Here is a 21,129-nt window from a genome sequence, read left to right as displayed (position 1 = left end):
TGCAGAGCAAGGCCTGCCAGCTGAGCACTTGGAACAGCAAGCAGTCCGACTTTATTGACTTTTCTCCAGTGCCCAATGGGTTGCCTTGGGCTGTGGACATTGGACATGGGGGATGGGTTGGGAGCAGGGCTGCTGGGTCCAGAAGGGATATGATTGCCTGGTCATTCAGTAAATGACAGATGTCTTCCGACTTGATTCCACTGTCTTCTTCAGGATGGTGCGGCAACAGGAGCCAGAGCCAGAACTGAAGCCAGAGCCAGACACAGAGCAGGAACCCATGCTAGGACTGCACCCAGATCCCTGGGGGACATCAAAGCCACCAGTTACGATGCTAGAGCAGCCCCTAGATCCAAAGCTGCCTCTGAGTCCACAAGTGCCCAATTGACCATCACCAATTCCTCCAGGCACAACCATTTGGCCTCCACAATCTCCTCCAGGCACGACCACTTGGCCTCTACAATCTCCTCCAGGAATGACCATTTGGCCTCTACAATCTCCTCCAGGCATAACCATTTGGCCTCTACAATCTCCTCCAGGCATAACCATTTGGCCTCTACAATCTCCTCCAGGCATAACCATTTGGCCTCTACAATCTCCTCCAGGCATAACCATTTGGCCTCTACAATCTTCTCCAGGCATGACCATTTGGCCTCTATAATCTCCTCCAGGCATAACCATTTGGCCTCTACAATCTCCTCCAGGCACAACCATTTGGCCTCCACAATCTTCTCCAGGCACCATTTGGCCTCTACAATCTCTTCCAGGCATGACCATTTGGCCTCTATAATCTCCTCCAGGCATGACCATTTGGCCTTCATCAACTCCTCCAGGCACCATTTGCCCTCTACAGTCTTCCCCAGGCATGACCACTTGGTTTTCATCAATTCCTCCAGGCATGACCATTTGGCCTCCATCAACAATTCCAGGTATGACCTTTTGACCTCCATCAACTCCTCCAGGCTTGACCATTTGTCCTCTGCAGTCTTCTCCAGGCATTTGGCCTCCATCAACTCTTCCAGGAATGACCACTTGGCCTCCATCAACTCTTCCAGGAATGACCACTTGGCCTCCATCAACTCTTCCAGGAATGACCATTTGGCCTCCATCAACTCTTCCAGGAATAACCATTTGGCCTCCATCAACTCTTCCAGGAATGACAACTTGGCCTCCATCAACTCTTCCAGGAATGACTTTTTGGCCTCCATCAACTCTTCCAGGAATGACCACTTGGCCTCCATCGACTCTTCCAGGAATGACCATTTGGCCTCCATCAACTCTTCCAGGAATGACCACTTGGCCTCCATCAACTCTTCCAGGAATGACCACTTGGCCTCCATCAACTCTTCCAGGAATGACTTTTTGGCCTCCATCAACTCTTCCAGGAATGACCACTTGGCCTCCATCGACTCTTCCAGGAATGACCATTTGGCCTCCATCAACTCTTCCAGGAATGACTTTTTGGCCTCCATCAACTCTTCCAGGAATGACAACTTGGCCTCCATCAACTCTTCCAGGAATGACCACTTGGCCTCCATCAACTCTTCCAGGAATGACCATTTGGCCTCCATCAACTCTTCCAGGAATGACTTTTTGGCCTCCATCAACTCTTCCAGGAATAACCATTTGGCCTCCATCAACTCTTCCAGGAATGACCACTTGGCCTCCATCGACTCTTCCAGGAATGACCATTTGGCCTCCACAACCTCCTCCAGACATGACCATTTGGCCTCTACAGTCTCCTCTAGGTTTGACCACTTGGCCTCCTCCAATTCTTCCAGGCACAATCATTTGGCCTCCTCCAATTCTTCCAGGCACAATCATTTGGCCTCCTCCAATTCTTCCAGGTACAATCATTTGGCCTCCTCCAATTCTTCCAGGTATGATCACTTGGCCTCCACCAACTCCTCCAGGGACAACAACACTGCCTTCTGCCGTGGCTGCCAAGAAAGCACTAGAGTCACAAGAAGGCCCTCAGCACCACAAGGTAATCCTACTCTCAAAGGTCCCTCATACTCACAGACAGTGACCTGGCTGGTGTACTCCTTAGATATCCTAGGGAAGGAAGGACAAGAGGGATAACACTAAGAAAGACTGTAATGAATGCAATCTCCAATTTAAAATCCTTCCCAGCAGGATTGGTTGCCCTTAGTGACTTACAGGGTAAGGAAATCTCAGAATCCCTTCTAGCAAAGAAAGGCCTGCACTGGCCTTCCATTCTCCCCCAACCCAGTCTCATTTCCCCAGGTCTCTCTAGGTCCCCCACCTGCATTCCTCGCTCTCCAGCAGTCTTCGATACATGGCAATCTCCACATCCAGGGACAACTTTGTGCCCATCAGTTCCTGGTATTCACGCAACATTTGGGCCATGTCTTGCTTCGCTGTTCTCAGAGCACCCTCCAGCTCATCCAACTTGGCCTGAGCATCCCTCAGAGCCATCTCTCCATGCTGCTCAGCATCAGCAATGGCAGACTGCAGAGTACCATTCTGGAGGGGAGTAGGAATGAGGTAGAAAGTAGCTATAAGCCTTACAGGATCTCAAAACAACCACCATGGGTAAAATTTGAAGACCCTAATCTCATGAGCTCAAAATTATGCATGACCACACCATGCCCAGCCCCTCTCATCCTAAGGGGAAATATTGCCTGACGGCTTCTTTGCCTGTGGCAGGGGGTTCACTGAAGTTCTTTCAACATCTTCATGTTCACCCAGAACCTCAGAACATGATCTTTTTGGAAGCAGGGTCTTGGCTGGCATACTCTGTTAAGTATCTCATGACATCATATGGTACTTAGTCTGAGTCGTAAATCCAGTCACTGGACACTGAAAGGCTAGGTGTGAGGAGAGAAGCGGAAATGGGTGTGGGCGACTCAACGTCATTTCAGATTCAGAGAGGAAGAAATCCTCCAGAGGCTGTCACTGCTCTGTCCCTACACAAATACCCCAGACCAGGAACAAAATCTCCTCTCCATCTCTCAGAAAGGTGATGGGTGCCTGGGTAGGGAACCAGCACTCTAAGGCAGCATGAAAAGCCCAGTCTCTCGGGCCTGTGCAAAAAAAAGTAACAGACAAAAAAGAAAACTACCTGCAGTGGGTAAGAAGCTATGGCTCCTCGGGGCTGGCCCTGGTGTGTTTATTTGAAATGCAGGTGTACCGATACACATGCAAGCAGAATACCAAATCACATAAAATAAGAATTAATAGATTCTTTAAGAAGCAGGGAGTGGAGAGGTGACTCAGTGGTTAAGAGCTCTGGCTGCTCTTCCAGAGGTCCCGGGCTCAATTCCCAGGAACCACATGGTGGTTCACATATGGGTACCAGGCACACACATGGTATACAGACATTATTGCAAGCAAAGCATGCATACACATAAAATTAATTTTAAATAAAATCAGATTTAGGAGGGGAGGCTGCAGAGATGACTTAGGTCGGGAGCACTTGCTGTGCAATTGTGAGGTTGGGGGTTCAGATAGCCATGCCCACATAGCCAGCAGGCACCTTGCACCCACATATATACTCTCCTGATATGCAGTACCTATGCTCGTCACCCACTATGGGTCTCAAATCCAGCCTTCGGCTGTGAGAAACATGAGCATAAACTTGATAACTAGTAAGCCAGTACCCTTCCTATCTGGGATAACAGGGCACCTCAGACCCCCTCAGCCTTGAGCGAGGTCTCCTGAGACGGCCTCACCCATAGCCCATCTCCCTTTCGTGGGCTCCCCCCTCTCTTTCACACACGTTCCCTTTTGCTTGTGGAGGAAGAGTCAGAAGAAGAGATGAACCAAGAGGTAAACCAACACTCTCTCCAAGGAGGCAGAAGCTAGATGTCCACCTGGATGGAGACTGTAACAGTCTCCTTGGTGCTGTACAGTGCAAGGGCTCTGCCCAGAAAAGCCAACGTGAAGGCTGGAGTTAACAGGGAACTGGTGAAATCAATTCAGAGGCTGGAAGATCTGTCTCCAACCTCCCCACCACAAAATACATGATCCAGAGTCCCAGACAATTATCTGGGTCCCCTACTCATCCCCCTATGACCCTGTTTGGGAAGAAAACGACGCACAGTGGAGGACGGAGGCACCAGGCAGTGGTTGCAGCGGTAGACACAGGGAGCCTACCTGCATCTTGAGGCTTGAAATCTGACTCTGCAGCTTCTGTATGGCCTGCCGAAGCTGGGAAAGCTGCATCCGGACTTCCTTCATGCTGTCCCCTTGAAGCTGGGCTGATGCCTGGAGTTCCTGGTACTGAGGACACAAAGGTAATACCATTGGTTGAGTCGACAGCTATCTCTGAACCCGGAATCGGGGATCTGCCATCTTCCCACCCGGGGAGATGCCTCCTGATGTCTGCATTTTTCCCAGCGCAGGCCAACCGCACTGCAGAGCTCATGGTAGACATGCCTGCAGAGGTTCAAGCCTATCTCCTACTTTATTGTCATTGTCCCCCTTCTAATCTGTGGACACAGCCCTATCCACTGAGCCCTGAACCTCAAGGATGTCATCAGAGCTGCCCCAATAGAACCAAAGTTGGTGACCTCCCTGGGGTGTGAATGTGACCACCCAGCCATCCTCAGCTTGCTCTTTGGGCCACAGCACCTTGGTCTGGAACACAGCCTCCGCCTCCGCCTTGCTAGTCTGTGTGATCTCCTCATACCGGGCACGGACCTCAGCGATGATGTCACTGAAGTCCAAGCAACGGTTGTTATCCATGGACAGCACCACAGACATGTCATCTGCCTGGGTCTGCAGTTGCCCCAGTTCCTATGGGAAAGACCAACTCAGTGTCTACCACCCTGGCTCCCTATCCCCTGTCCCCACAAGGGGGGGAAGGATGTCTGAATGTCCATCCACTTGCCCATCACCCAGTGGTGGTCTGGATTTGCAAAGTAAGGACTACTGAGGTGATCTCCAGTGATGGTTGCAGTGTGGACAGTAAAGGAAAACGACCCACGAGACCCAAAATTGCCTGTCCCTGTCACCCCTCTCACTCCTTGTCACACTTCCTACACACACGCCTCCTGCCCCAGTCACACTGGTCACCTCAGGACACAGCCTCTGCCAAGAGTGCCAGAAACCATCTGCATGAAGAGCTTCGTCCCTCCTTCACATTGTCAGCCTGATTTCACCTTTTGCATCAGGCTCAGTTGCAATTACCACCGACTCACATTCCCACCCCCCCCCCTTCCCTGCTCCCCGTAGCACCTGTCACTGTCTAACAGAGGATGGAATTTACATTTGCTAAGACTGGTGCTCTGCCTGCCTCCTAGTAGAAGCAGCCATGAGGGCTTTGCCTGGTTATTCATGGTGAATTCCCACGCTAATGCTTAGTGGCTGATTGTCAAATGACAAAGGACCACAAACCAAAGCCATCCTAATAGGCTTCCCCTCCTAGTGGCTCCCCTCATGGCCCCAGGGAGCCTGCCCATCCTGTCCCTTCTGTCATTTCTCCCTGTTCTTCACGGGTCCTTACTTCTTCATACAGACGTGTCAAGAAGCAGACGTATTCTCTCAGAGACTCCAGTTTGCCTTCCAAATCCATCTTGCTCTGGAATACCTCATCTACATCCTGAGGACAGGGAGACAGAAACCATGCATCTCCCGCTTCCTTTCCTGACCCCCATGACACTGTGTCTGGAGACCCCCTGCCTCTCCCCACTCCACCCTGCTCTGCTCTATCTGCCAGACCAGACACTGTTCCTGATTAACGCCCGCCCACTGTGCTGTCTGCACTTCCTCCCCTGCTGCCCAGCCTCTTGCACTGTGCAGCAAGTCCAGAGCCTGCCGAACAGCACCTCATTCAGATCTGATTTTGGGTGCCCGTGTCTAGGTAAATATCCCATTCTGGCAGGGAGTGACTCCATGGAGAGTGACGGACTGTCCTCAGTCAGTATCTCTGCCCTATGGTCCCCGAGCCTGGGGCCAGACTTAGAGCATGGTGGATCTTTCTGAGTGGAGCATCTGAGCCCCTCCCACCTTCTTAAGGACCACAAAGTCATTCTGCACCGAGGCATGCTTGTGAGCTTCCTGGTCATACCTGCAAATGGAAAATGACAGCCAAGCACCAGGTTAGAGCTACATCTGCACCCTTTACCCTCCCTGCCTCCAGTCCACTCCTGCACTCTGTACCCCATACCCTCCCTGCCTCCAGTCCACCCCTGCACTCTGCACCCCCACATTCCCCTGCTACAGTCCACCCCTGCACTCTGCACTCCATACCCTCCCTGAGTGCCCTTGTCTCTTCAGAGGCCCCATATTAGGAACCACCATTGACCCTTTTCCCATTCCCTTCCAGGGGGTTCGTCATACCCTATCTCTACCCCTGAGTTGGCCTGTATCCCTCACAACAGTAGGCCACATGTCTTGATGGTTTTCCAAGCACTAAGATGCCTCTGAGCAGACAACATGGGTTTCATGGGAGGGAACAGGACTGTTTACATCAGAACAGAAACCTTGGGGGTCTCTCTCCCTACCCCACCTCCCCTGTTTCTTTCCCAATGGCCCTGGAGACCACAAACGGAAATGGCCTTTTCCCAGACTATAACAGTAGAAACCAAGGCTGGGAGAAGCAGGAGGCCTACCTTGCTCTCCAGCCCTCACCACCCCTCAGCCCAGGGTTGTCTGCACCACCAGGCTGCCTACATAGAGAGCCTGGAGCCACAGTCCAGCTGTAAATCATACCATGGGCCTGGGGACGGGTGCACTAAACTGACTGCCCTCCACCCAAGACCAGAGGACGTCTGAGTCACATTAGTCCCATAGCCTGCTAAACAGGAATTTCTCGAGAAAGCTGTCAGGTGTTGTTTAAATCAGCCCTTCCCAGTCCTGACCATTCACGTGGACCCTTGAAGCTGGGCCTCGGTCCTCCGGAAAGAGACCTCCACATTTCTCCCAGGTCTCTCCAAGCCTGGGTGGGGCTGGAGAGTCTCCTCTACATAGTACAGATGACCCTTGTGAATCAGGACAGGGGAAGCCAAGGGGCAGGATAGAGGCCAGCCATGCAGCCCTGGGTTCTGGACGTGGAGGAGGCCCTGTGGTGGTTGACAGAGAACTCCACACGCCACCCACTAGACACCACACAGAACCTTGTGCTCCCTACTTGGATTTGTACTCATCCTCCTGATCCTGGTAGGTCTTCAGCTCAGAATCCAGAGCCCCTCGCTCTCTCTGCAGCTCCTCTAGCTGTTGCCTGAGCCTAGCCAGGCAGGCTTCAAAGATGGGCTCCAGGCCCTGAGGGCTGTGGTTCCCCTGCAGCTGCTGCAGCAGCTCCCACTTGGTCTCCAACACCTTGTTCTGCTGCTCCAGGAAGCGCACCTGGAACCAGACACAGGGTCCTGAGATTCCTGGAACTCTCCTGGCACAGCTTCTGGAAAGGGAAGCCTCAAAGACCCTCTTGTGGGCCCCTTAATCTTGCCTTTCATCCCTGCCTGTGCAGAGGAACCTCGAGCCCTCCCATAAGAACCTAGGAACATCCACAACTGGATGGGACAATAGAGATCACTACCTAGCTATTCTCAGTCCCTGAGTCCCAGCCATGGAACAGCAAGGCATCAGCAAACCAGAAAGCCACTATCTAGACTCTGGGAGGATTTCCTTGCCACTGAAGTGATGCAGGAAGTGGCAGGAATAGGTCGGCTCTCCTCTTTCTAGCTCATCTTGTCTAGAGCAATTGTCTGTGGGAGTCCCAGAAGCAGGGACCGCATTTACCCTCACCTTGTCAATGAAGGAAGCAAATTGGTTGTTGAGGGTTCTGATCTCTTGAGTCTCCTGTGTCTTCACCACCTGGAACTGGGGGTCAACCTCAATCTTCAGTGGGGTCAGCAGACTCTGGTTGACTGTCACCGCTTGGATGCCCCCTGGAGGGCACTGGGAAAGACCAGGCCCTCCACTCCCACGCCCAAACCGTACCCCTTGCCTGGCCTCTGCCCCCCAGACCCTCTCACAAGAGCTTCCTCTGCATCTTCTGGAGGAGCTAAGGCTCCTGCTGCTGAAGCCAGCCCTGCCTCGAGCCCCTGAAAAAGCAGAACATGCTGAGCGAGCACTGAAGCCCCTCTGGGCCCGGCAAGGGGAGAGAGACATGGCAGAGACAGACAGGCCCGCAGCTTCAGAGAGACTGGAGATGGTCACGGTGTGTGTGCTTCTGCCCTGGGGCCCTGGCACGAGACTTTATCCCCTCCCGTCCCTGGGCTGGGCCTTGGAGAGCAAGATGTTCTCAGTGTGACTGTGTCTGCCACTTGCTGCGGCTGATCTGCTCTGACACACCTGGGGAATAGGTGCGTCGCACGTGCAGAGAGAGCCTAAGGCAGGAGACCAGGCCCTGCCCTAGAAGCCAAAGACAAGGAAGCATCTAGAGACATGAGCCATGGTTCGGGGCAACGGTTGACATCACTGGGGGTATTCAAGGAAGGCTTCCTGGAGAAGGAGAGAGAGGAGAGCACACGTACAGGGAGCAGTGGAGGCACTGCACGCCATGGAGGTGCAGGATACGGGAGAACGCAGCTCCCAGAGAGACATCCAAGCTCACAGAGGCAGCACAGGCCCTGGGCAACCCAGAGGCTGGCAGAGGTGGTGCAGCAAAGGCATGGCGCGATGTAGAAATGGCAAGAAAAGCAGGGCACCCAGTCCCTCCTTTAGCCCAACCCAGCAATCATCCGTGACATGTGAGACAGAGCCTGCCCCACACCAAGCAGGCATCTCTAGCCAGAATCGGTAGAACAGCAGCCAATCCTGAGGCCCTGCTCCTCCCAACATGCTACCCCAGGCCACTCCAGCTGGGGCAAGCCCCTCCAGTAGATAAGTGAGAGACACCCCTCTACGAAATGAATTGACCATCTAGAAAACTACACCTGGGAGGCTGGGAGAAGGACCAGGGGCCTGGGATTCTCCCAGGATGGATTTCACCCCTGCTCTAGCGCGTAGAGGAGCATTAATCTGTATCTAGTACTCTGGTCCAGCCTCCGCCTGAGGCAGGGTCCCCAGGAGAAAGGCACCCTGAAGATGATCGGCTGCCCCTGGGAACTGCCAAGCCTCTCATTTGAATTCCTAGGGTTTTCTTTAGTGGAACAACAGTGTCTGCTCACTTCCTCTCCTAGAGGAATTCTGGGGGGGGGGGGGGAATATTTGGGATCTTTAAGGATGCAACTCCAAACAAGAACAAATAGAAATTCAGCTACCAAACACTGGAGAGATGCTATGAGGAAGTCATTCTTGACAATTATTACAACCCCACAGGCACTCCACCCATGCCAGACAACTGTGCACAAGCACGTTTCCACTCCCTCCGGGAGGTTATGAGCCCCTTCCTCTTTCTCCAAGCTGTTGGCAGCACCTCAAGGGACACAAAGAAGCCTTGCAGGAGGCGGGGGTAGGAAAGAAGCTCAAGGCATGAAGAACCAGGGAAGCCAGAGAAGAGGAGAAAAAAGACCCCAGAGAAAGCTGCATGCACCCTGGGGGGGGGGGGGGCGCACACGGAGATGCCCAGAGTCAGGAGGAGCTGGAATCTACTTGGCTGCCACTGAAAACTCAGCTCCAAAATATGCCCATCACTGTCAGAGGCACTTTGTGAAAGAAAGCTTCGCCCACATGTGGAAGAGTGAAATAAGAACCATTTCTATCACCCTCCTTAAAAATCAATTCCAAATAGACCAAAGACCTCATCCACTCAGGAATTAAGGCCAACAATTGACAAATATGATCTCATAAAACGGAAAAGCTTCTGCACAGCAAAGGAAAGACTCGACTGAGTGAAGAGGACACCCACAGAATGGGGACAGCTTTGCCAGTCGGGCATCGAGAGTTGATACCCAGCATACATAAAATAAAGAACTGAAATACAGAGCTAAGAAAACAAAACTGGCCATGGTTCTGAACAGACAGTTCTCTAAAGAAGAGATAAAGCCGTTAATAAATACCTTCAAAGTGCTCAACATACTCAGCGATTAGGGAAATGCAAACTGAAACTACTTTGAAGGACTGGTTAGATAGCTCAGCTGACAGAGGTGCTTGCCACAAGTCCTGTAGCCTGAGTTCAGTTAGTGGGACCCACATGGTAGCAAGATGCAACCAACTCTCACCAATTATCCCCTACCTACACCTATGCATGCTGTGCTCACGTGCGCACACACACAGAAATAAATAAGATGTGAAAAATACTTAGCCGTTCTGGTTGGGGGGACATGAAATCTCAAAGACCAAGAGAACAAATGTTGTGAGGGTGTGACACACGTGCACACCAGAATTCTACTCGACTGTAAAGAAAACTGAAATCATGAACTTTCCAAGGACACAGATGGGGCTAGGACATTTTTCTACTAAATGAGGCAACGCCACGTTTTCTCTCTTATTTGTGGATCCTGGCTCTGAATCTTAAAATGTGTGTAACCTGAGTAACTGCAGAAGCTATATATAAATAATTTAAATGAAGGTGTGGCACTTCCCAAGAGTCATAGACTATCTAGAAGAAAAGAAAATCTCCCTTTGGATTTTTGGTCAGGGGCTACCCAAGAGACTCTCAAAACAATGGAGGCTGTTGGCATTGCCCTCTGTTGCCTCCCAGAAGGCAATAAATAAGGTAAGACTTTCTTGATGGAGACACCACACACTTAGGACACAGGGCTTGGAGGAATCAGGCTGGAGCTTCCTGGAAGCCTCCTCCCTGAGGACTGGCTCTCACAGTGACAGAAGGTGCTAAGCATGTTACCAAAGGAAAGAGTAATCAATAGCCCTACCCACTGCAAAGCCTCTGGACCACGCAGAGGATCCCCACAATGGTGCAAGAGTGACATTTTATCTTAGAGGTGACCAACAGCTGTCTAGTTGGACTTAAGGTCCACTCAACAGGAGGGAATGTGTTCCTGGTTCTGTAAACCTAGCCAGCTACCTGTGGCTGGAGAAGCCATAGGCCAGAGGAGAACACACTAATGCCAGTTCCTAAACCAATGTAATTGCTAACTTATCCTTATAACCAAAGGTAGGTGTAGCTCCTGTCTTTTGTCAAAGTAGCTTCTTTACAGGGGTTCATAAGTGGTCAAAATGCAGAGGATAAGTGACTGTGGCCAATTCCAGCCTATAAGATAGGTCTCATCTGCAACATAACCCCTAAGGCTCAGAGAAAATCATGAAAGAGGGGACAGAAACATTGTAACAGTCAGAGAACCAGGACATCTGCTGTGACATAGCATCGTCTATATATGTTAGGGAAACTGCAACTGTGAGCTCTCAACAATACAGTTGCCTGAACAAGACCAGCACAATGAAGTTATCAATCAACCTGCCAGTGTGGACAGAAAAAATTCTACATGGTCCCACCCCAAGAGGAAGAGCTCCAGGTTGTCAATGCCTGCTAAGAAGGGGAGACTCATTCTCCCACATAGTTTATCCAATCCCAAGTGGTCAGCCCTGAACACATGTACATATGAACAGAGCTAAATTGACTCAATAACAATAATAAATAAAGGGTCTGGGCATGGTGGCACATGCCTTTAATCCCAGCACTGGGGAGGCAGAGGCAGGTGGATCTCTGTGAGTTCGAGGCCAGTCTGGTCTACAGAGTGAGTTCCAGGACAGCCAGGGTTATGTAATGAGACCCTAGCTCTATTATTATTGTTGTTGTTGCTGTTGTTGCTGTTGTTATTTTAAAAGAGATCATAGCCGGGCGGTGGTGGCGCATGCCTTTAATCCCAGCACTTGGGAGGCAGAGGCAGGCGGATCTCTGTGAGTTCGAGGCCAGGCTGGACCAACAGCCTCCAAAACAATACAGAGAAACCCTGTCTCGTAAAAACCAAAAAAAAAAAAAAAAAGAGATCATAAATTTGGAGGGTGATATGGGAGAAGTTGGAGAGGAGGTGGAAGGAGCAGATATGATACATTCGCGAGTTTTCATATGGTTTTAAAAGAATTATTTTTTTAAGAGAGAAAGAAATAAAGGCTTGGGGCTTCCCATCTGCCACCTCAGTGGACCTTGCTTAAATACATCCCTTGGGTCCCCCGGAGACTGAGATCCACCACCCCTTTCTCCCTTTGTGTTGAAGAAGGACAAAGGTCACACCGAACCTGGCATCAAATCCTCCTCCATGGAGCTTCCCCATACTTGTAATATCACAGAGCATGAGATCCACAGGAAGCTTCAAGGTCACAGGAAGTTCTTGCGCTTGAGCTCTCTCAGGCTCCTGAGGGTGTGGGGCAGGCACAGCCAGTGCTTCCTTAGGTAACCAGAGAGACTGCACCAGCTGAGCTCAGGCTGCTCTGAGCCTCACTCTGGCATCTGAGGGACTTGACCAACAATGCCACCCACACAGAAGACAAGAATTAAGCCAGAACCCTAACTCATTTCCCTCCAGGAGCCCTCCAAACTGCCCAAATGAGTCTCCTCCTGCAAATTAGTCCTTCAGAGACCCTGTCACTCCACAGTGTTTTCCAGTCTTCCAGTCAGCCAGCTCAGGGTTAGCATTCACTAGGCATCTAACAGCATTAGACTGACAAGATGAACTGTGTGTGCGTGACACCGAGGATACGTGACTTTGTGAACACTTGGCAAGCGCTCTGCCGCTGAGTTACAGCCTGACTGATTCCTCTTTTCTCTTTATTTTGAGACAGAGTTTCCTTTGGTTGCCTAAGCTGAGCTTGAACTGCAGCCCAGGCAGGCTTTAAACTTGGCAAGCATCCTGCCTTGGTCTGGAGTAGCTTGGATTTTGGGTCTACACCACCAGACCTGACAAATAGTGATCCTTGGCAGTCACATGGGGGACCTTCTAGAATCCCCCAATAGCAAATGTGAGGTCATTTAAAAGACCATTGAAACCTCAGATGGCTCAGCAGGTAGAGTCTGGTGGAGAAACAGACATTAAATAGGTAACTAGACAGGTCTTTAAGTATAGGATTGCCCCCAAGGCCCACAATTTTAGTTCAGTTCTAAACCCACATAGGTAAGAGAGAACAAACTCCCACAATTGTCCTCCAGTCTCCACAAGTGCACTGTGGCAATTGCAAGAGCACACATTCACACATACACACATTCACACATACACACATACATATACACACATTCACACATACATACACACATTCACACATACCACATACATACATATATTCACACATACACACATTCACACATACACACATACATATACACACATTCACACATACATACACACATTCACACATACCACATACATACATATATTCACACATACACACATTCACACATGCACACATTCACACATACACACATTCACACATACACACATCCACACATTCACACATACATATACACACATTCACACATACATACACACATTCACACATACACACACACATTCACACATACCACATACATACATATATTCACACATACACACATTCACACATACACACATTCACACATACACACATTCACACATACACACATACACACTTACATTCACACATACACACTTACATACACACATTCACACACACACATTCACACACACACATACACACATTCACACATACACACATTCACACACACACACACATTCACACATCCACACATTCACACATACATACACACATTCACACATACACACATTCACACATACATACACACATTCACACACACATTCACACATTCTCACACATACACACATTCATATATACACATACATACTTTCACACATACACACATTCACACTTACATCCACACATACACACATTCACACATACATACACACATTCACACATACCACATACATACATATATTCACACATACACACATTCACACATACACACATTCACACATACACACATTCACACATACACACATACACACTTACATTCACACATACACACTTACATATACACATTCACACACACACATTCACACACACACATACACACATTCACACATACACACATTCACACACACACACATTCACACATCTACACATTCACACATACATACACACATTCACACATACACACATTCACACATACATACACACATTCACACACACATTCACACATTCTCACACATACACACATTCATATATACACATACATACTTTCACACATACACACATTCACACTTACATCCACACATACACACATTCACACATACACACATTCACACACACATACACACATTCACACATACCACATACATACATTCACACATACACACATTCACACATACATACACACATTCACACACACCACATACATACACACATTCACACATACACACATTCACACATACACACATTCACACATACACACATACATATACACACATTCACACACACATTCACACATACATACACACATTCACACACACATTCACACATTCTCACACATACACACATTCATATATACACATACATACTTTCACACATACACACACAAATGCACACACATACATACATTCTCATACATATTCACATATACACATACTCACATATGAATACACACATACACACACAGTCACTCACACATTCACACTTACAACATAATTAATTTTTGTTTAAAGACCAGGTACTGTCCACGGTACATGGTGATAGGTTAAGTTGGGATGGTAGAAATGCCACCTCTCCTGAAAAAGACACGAAAATAGGAAAGAGACTATTGGAAAGAAGAGAGATCTGTAGGTGAGAGAAGAGAGCAAGAAAGAGTAATGGGGGTGAAACGATTAAAATCTAACACATATATATAGATATAGAGATAGAGAGAGAGAGAGAGAGAGAGAGAGAGAGAGAGAGAGAGAGATGGGTCAGAAAGAGAGAGTAAAGGAGGACCATACAGAGGACTGAAATTTGGAGGTGGAGGGATGTGCAGAGCCCCTAGATCCCAACAGCAAAATGAAAAGTGACTGGAATTATCAAACTGGGCCTTGGCTCTCAGTGCAGCCCAGCAGTGCAGACACACATGGGCGATGTAACATCTTCCTCTGCAGCCCTTGCTCTGATCAAGCGTGAGGGATGGGGTTGGTTTGTTGTTGTTGTTTTATTTTTTCCCAGTTGTCCTGGATTCATTCAGCAAACATGGCTGCATACCTACTGTGTGCCAAGCCCTGTGATGAGAAGAGTTTAACTAAGATCAAAGCTCAGCCCCAACACCAGGAAGCATAAGAATCTGGTGGAGAAGCAGACATGAAATAGGTAACTAAACAAATCTTTAAGTGCAGTTATGATATGAAGAGGAAAGAACGGAACATGAAAAAGGCCAGGTCGTCCCTTGACTGTGTTCTTGGACTGTGCCAGGGGCCCTGCACCTCACAGCCCTTGCCCTTTCTCCGCCCCCTCCTGGACAGCACCTCCCAGGATGCCACACAGGCCCGTGTTCAAGGACCATCTTCCTTCACTGTGCGGCATTGTGCCCCATCCTCTGTGTCCTCCCTGCTCCCTTCCATGCCGTGTCAAACCAACTCGTTCTGTTTGGCAGCCTCCCTGCACGAGGCCCTAAGCTCCACACAGACAGGGTTCACCTGTGGCTCCTTCTGCCTCTGCACCTAGAACAGAGCTGAAGTCTGGCAAGGGCCCAGTAAACAGCTAATGACTGAAGAAATCCCAACCCAGGCTCATTTTGTGACTTCCTGACGTCTGTCAGCTCTGTCTACCCTGTAGGGTCCTCTCCCCAGGCCCTGCTGAGAAGCACTCCAGACTCGAGGAATGTGATGGGGGGTAGGGACTGGGGGTCTCACACAAGCACATATACAGAGCACTGACTGTTAGTATTCGGGCATCTGTACTGGCTGCCCTTGGGTTTCTGACGGGATACATCCTCAGCTGCAGCCACTAAGAGCACCTGTGCATATTCACTATGTTCCCTTTTAAAAGGACCCTGCCCAGCTCCCATTTTTCTCTTTCTGCTTTCTCTCTCTCTCTCTCTCTCTCTCTCTCTCTCTCTCTCTCTCTCTCTCTCTCTCTCTCTCTCTCTCTCTCTCTCCCTCTCCCTCTCCCTCTCCCTCTCCTCTTCTCCTGCTCCTGTCCCCAGAGGCTGGCCTCCCCTCCTCCCCTTTTCCCATTCACTTTCCTCCAATAAAAAACCCTCCACCCAAGCTCTGTCGCATGGAGTCTTTTATCTCGAATGCACTGCTTTTTTAAGTTACAACACTGACTACTGAATTAAGTAATCCAGGAGATGTGGGGTGTATAAGGCCACCTTCCACCAAGAAAAGAATATATAATCCCATGGAAGCTCCACTCATGAACACAAAACTCAAGAGTAGAAAGGACTGAAGGAACTGCCTTGGTGGTAAGGGGGATTACGGTGGTGGGAGTCTTCTTCTCGCCTTGATCCAATAGCAAAGTGAGAACAGAGCCCTGTGACACATGGTTTGACACCCTCCCTCTGGGAGTCACCCAGCTTGGTCTCCTGTTCAGCCTCATTGTCCCAACTTGCCCAGAAGGACATTAAACATGGTGTCACTGTCTTGCTGAATCCAAGGAACCTTTGTCCGAACAACAATAACTGTCAACACACTGTCCCTCTGCTTCCTGTGTCCCTCTGCTTCCTGACTGTGGACCCAAAGTGACTGCTGCCTCACACCCTTGCCTCCACACCTTCCTGGACTGTATCCCCTGAACTAAATGGACAGGAGTTCACTACACAAAAACACATGAATCTTTACTGTGCTAAGTAGACAGTCTTGTAGACAGAGAAAGCTAACAAACACAAAAGAATTATCCTCCTGCCTCCTGCTCCCACACGTTGGAATTACAGATGTGTGCACATAAAATACTTTGTGTAAGGGCATTAAAATAGAAGAGTTAAAGGCATAAAGGATTAAATGCTTCCCTAAGCTACTTGCAGCCCTTCGGTTTGCCCTGGCTTTTCAAGCCCAGTGGCTTCACTGAGAAGGTAGGCCTCCACAGTATGGGAGCATGCTTGAAACCCGGTTTCAGACTTCCTGCCTCCAAAATTGTGGGAAAGACATTTCCATTGTGACTACTGTGCAGAAAAAGATTATTGATGAGCTATTGAGGCTTACATAGCACTTTACATACATTGAGTATTCATGAGTAGACCTACACACCAACTTTACACATGTCAACCTTGCACCTTAGGAAGCAGTTGCTATCACTAGTGTCATCTTACAGAAGAGGAACCTATAGATTGTAGTCACAGTGAGAACAATTAATTTGCAAAAAACCACACAGCTTGTAAGTAGCAGAGCCAGAAATCTGTTCCTGAGTATCAGGATTCCCAAGTTTTTCCTCCTAGCACTAAACAGTGCTGACCTTGGGGACCCAGGAATGTCTGTGATGAAGGAGGATGCTTTAGCCAACAGAAGACCAGAGAGATAGAACAACCTAACCTAAGACCACACAGTAGCTTCCAACACTAAAATTCCATCTCAACATACATTCATTCTTTTATGACGCACATAGCATGCTCGAGACACCATGCTAGACCAGGCCAAGAGAAGATCCCTGCCTTACAGGCCCTTGCAATCTGATGAGGGGAAAAAGCACGCGTGAAGACCTGATGTAAAGCTAGCACATGCAGGTAAGTATAAGACTGCCACTGAAGCAAGTGTGAGCCAGAGGACAGGGGCCTGGAATCTTCCTGAAGCAGCAATATCAGAGGGTCCTGCCCCTGGCCCAGCCCAGGAAACCCAGGTCTTCACCATAGGCACAGAGGCTCAGAGTAGGTAGGCAGAGGAGTAGAGGTTGGATGCTGGACCACACTCACTCAGGTTCCCTGTCCCTCTGTGGCTGGTTATTGTTTGAGGGGACTCAACAGGGAAGCCACCCCATCCTGCCTGCCTTTGGGCAGCTCCCTCTACCCACCCTGGACAGCACAATGACTTCCCCTGACTTGGTCACCATGGAACCTTCCTCTAGGCCTTGACTTTTGCAGCTGAGAAATGAACCAAATTCTAACCTTGGATATCCTGATTCTTCCAAGCAACCATCTTTTGGGTCCCCCCAGTACCATCACATCCCTGCTTCACTCAGCCACTGAGGGCTTTCCAGGTGCCCTGACATGTATCTGTTGTTGTTGTTGTTGTTGTTTTGTTGTTGTTGTTTTGAGGTTGAGTATCCTTTGTAGCCCAGTCTTGAACCCAAGACACCCCTTCTTCTGTCTCCCAAGTACTGGGATAACTGACCTACAGTACCTCATCAGCTCCTTGAATGGAACTCAAGCCAGTTCCTTTTCCCCATCCAGACTATAAACAATTACATTCTACAAACTGCACTTCGAGGAGTTCATTCTAGTTTTTTAATTAATATGCAAGTAGGGCTTAATTATCAATATGTTGCACATCTGCCTGTGGCCACCTTGACTTCTTTCAGTAAATACACATCAGTAAACACACATTTCTGTTGTTGCTATGGCTATATTGGCACCAGACGGCTTCAAGCTTCCCCAAGGTGAGGTCCAGGCCAGATGCAGTAATTTATAACTGGCCCATATAATCGGACGTTTCTCTCTCACCCACCAGTTCCCAAATTACCACCCAGAGACTTCTATTAATTGCAAAATCCTTAGCCAGTAGCTCAGCTTAATTACTAACTAGCTCTTGCTTTTAAATTAACCCATTTTATTAGCCTGTTTATTGCCACATAGCTCGTGGCTTTATCTGTCCTCTCGCATCTTGCTTCCCCAGCAGCTTGTTGGTGTCTCTGTCAACTCTGCCATCTTCGCCTCAGTCCTCAATATGATTGTCCTGCCTGACTTCATCCTGCCTTGCTATAGGTCAAACAGCATTTTTATTAACCAATGAGAGTAATAGATATTCACAGCATACAGAAGATTGTCCCACAGCAGCATTGCCTGGCAGAAAGGAAACTATTCTAAAGAGACACTGTGTCACTCACTTTGACTATCAGACTACTGAATTCCAAGAAATTAGAATTCACACTGAGAAATGAATAGGGTTAAAGCCTGGGCCAGGCACATGAGGGGAGTTTGTTTCCCTAAGATTTACAGCTTGGCCAGACTGAAGGCAAGACATGGATGGCTCAGTGGTGGGTGGGACCACACCCTGGCCAGGACTGCCTGACTATGCATAGCTCTGGTCCTGTGCTTAAAATGTAAACCTATGTCAGGACCCAGAGATGAAGTCAATGTGGAGGGAGAGTCATGGGACCTTTGTCCCTCTTCCCAGTGTTGTCACAGTCAACAAGTCTTCTTCTGCTTGTAATATTAGTGGCTTGTTTAATGGACTTAGCAGAGGTGACTAACCCCAGCTTACTGGGGATATCATCCCCAGCTCTGACCCGTAGCTGTGCTTCCCCATTTCTAGCAATCCTGGTGATGACGTCCTCTTGGTGTCATTATAGACAGTATCCCGTGATTCCTATGCCCTAGGCTGGACAGCACGGCTCCTCTCCTGCAGGACTGGGGACAGGGAGCCATGCTCTCCTCACTAAGCCACCACAGGAGAATGGAGGCACTCCCTAGGGAATGGGCTTATTGCAACCAGGAATGGGTATGCCATGGGGAGCCACTCTGATGTCTATTCGGTCCCTCCCTAGTCAAAGAAAGACCCAAAATCAAGTTGGGGAGCATTCCCAAGCAGAGGTTTGCAAAACTCTACCAGGAAATAAACCCAGGTCTTGGATTCTAAGTAACAGTGGGAGTGAGAGCTGATGCCTAAGTTTGGGGTGACAGACACACACTTACAAGCATGTCATGGGCCACCTCTCAGCGCCGTCATTGTGCAGAACCCTCCTCCACGTCTTCATCCCCTGGTCCAGAGGAAGCAGTGTTATCCACTCAACAGATACAGAAAATAAGAAAAACTGCCCAAGATCCCCCAAGAAACCCAAGATAAGAGTCTTCCAAGCTCAGCCCAGAAAGGCTTTCCAGACATCTCCTGGGACGCGGTGTGACTGTGTGTGCATCCTGGGGTAAGGAAGGGTGATCCTGGGGAAGAAGGCCAGGGAGAAGATGCTGCCTCGTGCTCACCCACGGGGGGCCCAGCAGCACAGCAGCAGAACGCTCTGGCACAGGGCTCACGCTCCTTACTCTCCATCTGGGAGGGGACACATAGCTGCTTCCCAGCATTTGTCCTTTTCCCCTTCTTTTCCTTTTTGTTTTCTGCATTTTGATCATCGAAGCCTGGGGCCAAGCTAGAAGCGCTCGGGTGCTGTGCGAGCACTGTGCTGCCAATGTACCCTCAGCCTGCTTTTTTCTTTTTGCTTTGAGCCAAGGTCTACCTAGATTACCCAGACTTGCCTTTGAGCTCACTCGGAAGCCCAGGCTTTAAACTCTCAGTCCTGCTGCCTCTGTTTCCCATATAGCTAGGACCACAGGTATGGTTGCCATATGAACGTGCCCACTATGGCTGACTGCAGTGATGTCACTGAAGGCAGATGTTGGAAATGAGGTCACAGTTTGTGTTCCTACACACACACACACACACACACACACACACACACACACACACACGGCTATGACTGCCCCCTGACTGGGAGGCGAGACATCACGTGTTCCTAGACAGAACCTGGAGGCCCCTGGGAGGTGAGGAGGGAAGTGTACTCAGACCACAAGATGAGCTGAGAACCCACACTTGCCCATGTGAGCCCAGCTCCCAGCGCTGCCCTGGTGACCCAGTCAGGTTCTGCCAGTTGGATGCCCTGCTGCTAGCAACAGCCCTGGACTGGTAAATATTATGAGGCATGTTACCAAGCACAGCCTCCAAGGCAGCCTGGCTGCTTCTAGAGAAAATTTCCCACTTTTCTTGTACCTGGATATGGCCAGGATGGTCAGGAGAGAGCCAGGACTCTGTGGGCCAGATCCCAGCCTCCACCTGCGCACCAGCCTTCCCCCTGAGCCATGCAGAGGGCACTGTCTTGCGTGGAGTTGGGCCATGATTCTCCCCTGTCCCCAAAGAACAGTCTGAGAGAGGGAGATTTTCAAACTACAGAAGGCAATCCACATCCTGCCAAGGGACACCTGTTGAGTGTCTCCACCAGCCCTGAAGAATAAAGAACACCTCGCAGCCTGTAGGGGCAACGTCACACTATGCCACGCTGCAGCACATCTAGATAACTAAACCTAGAACAGTGATGTAAATGAATTTATTACTAGGATCACTGTCACAGAAAAGTTTAGGAAGCTCTCTGACAGAGGCAAAGGTCCATACCCCTGACACACACAAACCCTGGAAAATACAAGCTGAACCAAGTGTGCTGGCAGACACCTGT

The 21,129-nt window shown here is 49.4% G+C and overlaps 1 protein-coding gene across 1 annotated transcript; it reads right to left on the bottom strand.

Annotated features, from left to right (window-relative positions):
- LOC101840884 (keratin, type II cytoskeletal 78) lies at positions 1-8,182 on the bottom strand. The gene is made up of 9 exons (XM_040753756.1): positions 7,708-8,182; positions 7,094-7,308; positions 5,971-6,031; positions 5,468-5,563; positions 4,594-4,758; positions 4,117-4,242; positions 2,264-2,484; positions 2,018-2,052; positions 1-1,937 (listed from the first exon to the last, which is right to left on the bottom strand). Exons 1-9 carry the CDS (start codon positions 8,071-8,073, stop codon positions 166-168), a joined length of 3,057 nt encoding a protein of 1,018 aa, XP_040609690.1. The 5' UTR covers positions 8,074-8,182; the 3' UTR covers positions 1-165.
- Positions 8,183-21,129: the final 12,947 nt, after the last annotated feature.

Source organism: Mesocricetus auratus, unplaced genomic scaffold, assembly GCF_017639785.1.
Source record: "Mesocricetus auratus isolate SY011 unplaced genomic scaffold, BCM_Maur_2.0 Super-Scaffold_100010, whole genome shotgun sequence".
NCBI classification, from domain to species: Eukaryota; Metazoa; Chordata; class Mammalia; order Rodentia; family Cricetidae; genus Mesocricetus; species Mesocricetus auratus.
This window is presented reverse-complemented; position numbering and strand designations above follow the sequence as displayed.

What these genes read in the sequence shown, in the direction of transcription:
- LOC101840884 (XM_040753756.1), bottom strand. Translation starts at nt 8,073, where the DNA reads ATGTCTCTCTCCCCTTGCCGGGCCCAGAGGGGCTTCAGTGCTCGCTCA. An exon ending in TTTCAAGCCTCAAGATGCAG is followed by an intron (nt 2,485 to 4,116) that starts GTAGGCTCCCTG and finishes ACTCCCCTCCAG; the next exon opens with AATGGTACTCTGCAGTCTGC. An exon ending in CTGGAGAGCGAGGAATGCAG is followed by an intron (nt 2,053 to 2,263) that starts GTGGGGGACCTA and finishes TTCCTTCCCTAG; the next exon opens with GATATCTAAGGAGTACACCA.